The sequence below is a fragment of the Armigeres subalbatus genome, chromosome 3 (assembly GCF_024139115.2).
Source record: "Armigeres subalbatus isolate Guangzhou_Male chromosome 3, GZ_Asu_2, whole genome shotgun sequence".
In the NCBI taxonomy this organism is placed as follows: Eukaryota; Metazoa; Arthropoda; class Insecta; order Diptera; family Culicidae; genus Armigeres; species Armigeres subalbatus.
The window spans coordinates 207,881,243-207,883,260 of record NC_085141.1 but is presented as its reverse complement, the minus strand read 5'-3'; the positions used below and the strand labels follow the sequence as shown (position 1 = coordinate 207,883,260).

Sequence of the window (2,018 nt, the reverse complement as noted above, 5' to 3'; positions counted from 1 at the left end):
TTTGTGGTGATGTGAACAAGATGTTCTTTAATAAGTAAATCATGGGAATAAAATCTTCAGTTTATACGACTGAATTCGACTCAAATCATAATCAACCCGATTCCCTCGCTGCCTTCCGTTCATAATATCTCTGCAACGCTGCGTCTAACACGGGACCAATCGTTCGCTTCTTCCATATATCTATTTTAGGTTCCTTAGGTTTCTTTACTTCTTTTACGCTTTGTTCTGTCACGACTTTGGACACTTCTTCCTTATTCTCGTTAGCGGATTTTGTATCGTTATCTACTCCATTGGAAGGCATTTCATCGTCCTCTGTTTTAGGTTTCTTTTCCATCAACATTTCGGATGGAATTTGCTTATTTTTTCGCTTTTTGTTATCATTTTTCTCCCGCTCGCCATCATCGCTGTTGCTTTCACTGTCGCTGCTACTGCTGTTCGAATCTATGCTAAAGTCGGAATCGGCGTCCAAATTTGACTGAAGATGAACTTTCTTCGAAGAATCATTCTTTTCTTCCTTATCATCATTCTCCTCATCGTCAGAATTCCGTTTGCGGTACCTTCGGGCTTTTGACTGTAAATCTTTACTTTTCATTGCTTCTAATTTAGCGGTTTTCTCCTCCTCCGATTCACTCTCGGACAATTGTTTATCCGTGACATGTTTGGGTTCATCTCCTAATGCACTGGAATGTCCCTCTTCCTTCTCTTCACTCTTATCCTTTTTCGGTTCAACAGTTTCTCCCATTTTCTGCGAATAAATATGTCTGTAGAAACCTCCCAAGTCACTCTGCTTTGTTACATCTCCAATGCTCTCCAAATATTCTTCACGCTTCTCCTTTTCTTCAGCATCCTTCATCTCTTCCAACTTCGCCCTGTAGGCCGAAGTTACAAACGATTCCTTATCTTTGTACATTTCCCCCTCGGCTTCACGCTCCTTCTGAACCTGTCGCTCGATGCGCCTTTCCTGTTCCTTCTTCCGCTTGTCAGCCGTCTCCAGCAGCTTTCCAATGTATTTTGGTTTCCTTTCTGCCTGCGACTTGCTGGTTTTTGATTCCTTCCGCCGGTTATCCATTTCGTCGTACAGTTCATCGTACTGATAGATGGTTGGATCTTCCGCCAGCGCTTTTGCCTGGGCAGTCCTTACTTGCCGCTTTTGGCTCTCACCAAGCTCCAAATTCATGGACTTTTTGGGATCACCAGCATCGGAGTCCGAATCGCTCTCAAAAGCTGCATGCTTTGCGATTCCGGTCTTTAGTACGGCGGCTTTATTGGCCTTTGGATCAATCAAACCATATCTGAAGGACATATGCTTAGATATCAGAAATTGAAAAGATTTTCCTTATTACAAATACTTACTGTTTTGACATTTTTATTGAATTTAAACTATTTATATTTCAAAAACTTTGCTGCAACCTTTTATTGATGTTTTTACAAATAAATGACAGCAGCGGCGGGAGTCGTAATCATCGAAATCGTCATCAGTTCGTGCCACTGCTTTATCGATCACGAATTTTCTGAACAGGCCTTTTTATGGGACATCTTTGACCAATGTTGCCACATTCACTCCATTCACCAAACTTATTAATAACCGCGTCCAATAAGAGTAAAATCAGCAGTGATTCAAATCGTATGGGGCTGTCAGTTTGAATATGAATCTTAAACTTTAATTTTCCCAGCAGCTGTTATAAATTCATTTTTTATACCAGTCAACTGTCAAAAAAGTAGAACTGGTATAACGCTCCGTTCTATTTTCTGCAGATTTGAACCACGAATGAATCACGAGATTCAAATATTTTTCAATCGTTTTGGTGTATGAATGCGTCATTTTATCTACGGATCAATCCACTTTGCAATTACGGCGCCTTTTTTTGGCAACAACATAATGATTTCATTTAATTGAAAATTTGAAAATCATGAATGGAACACTGCTGGGGAAACCAGTGAGTCTGTTCTATTTTGCTCCAGATTCAAACTAGAATTGTGGTCGAAAATTTAGTATGAAACTGAATAACTACTGATTA

The 2,018-nt window shown here is 39.9% G+C and overlaps 1 protein-coding gene across 1 annotated transcript; it reads right to left on the bottom strand.

The window, feature by feature from the left end:
- On the bottom strand, positions 1-1,503 carry LOC134224633 (nuclear speckle splicing regulatory protein 1). Its single transcript, XM_062704069.1, has 2 exons — positions 1,354-1,503; positions 1-1,292 (listed from the first exon to the last, which is right to left on the bottom strand). Exons 1-2 carry the CDS (start codon positions 1,362-1,364, stop codon positions 92-94), a joined length of 1,212 nt encoding a protein of 403 aa, XP_062560053.1. The 5' UTR covers positions 1,365-1,503; the 3' UTR covers positions 1-91.
- Between the last annotated feature and the right edge of the window lie 515 nt (positions 1,504-2,018).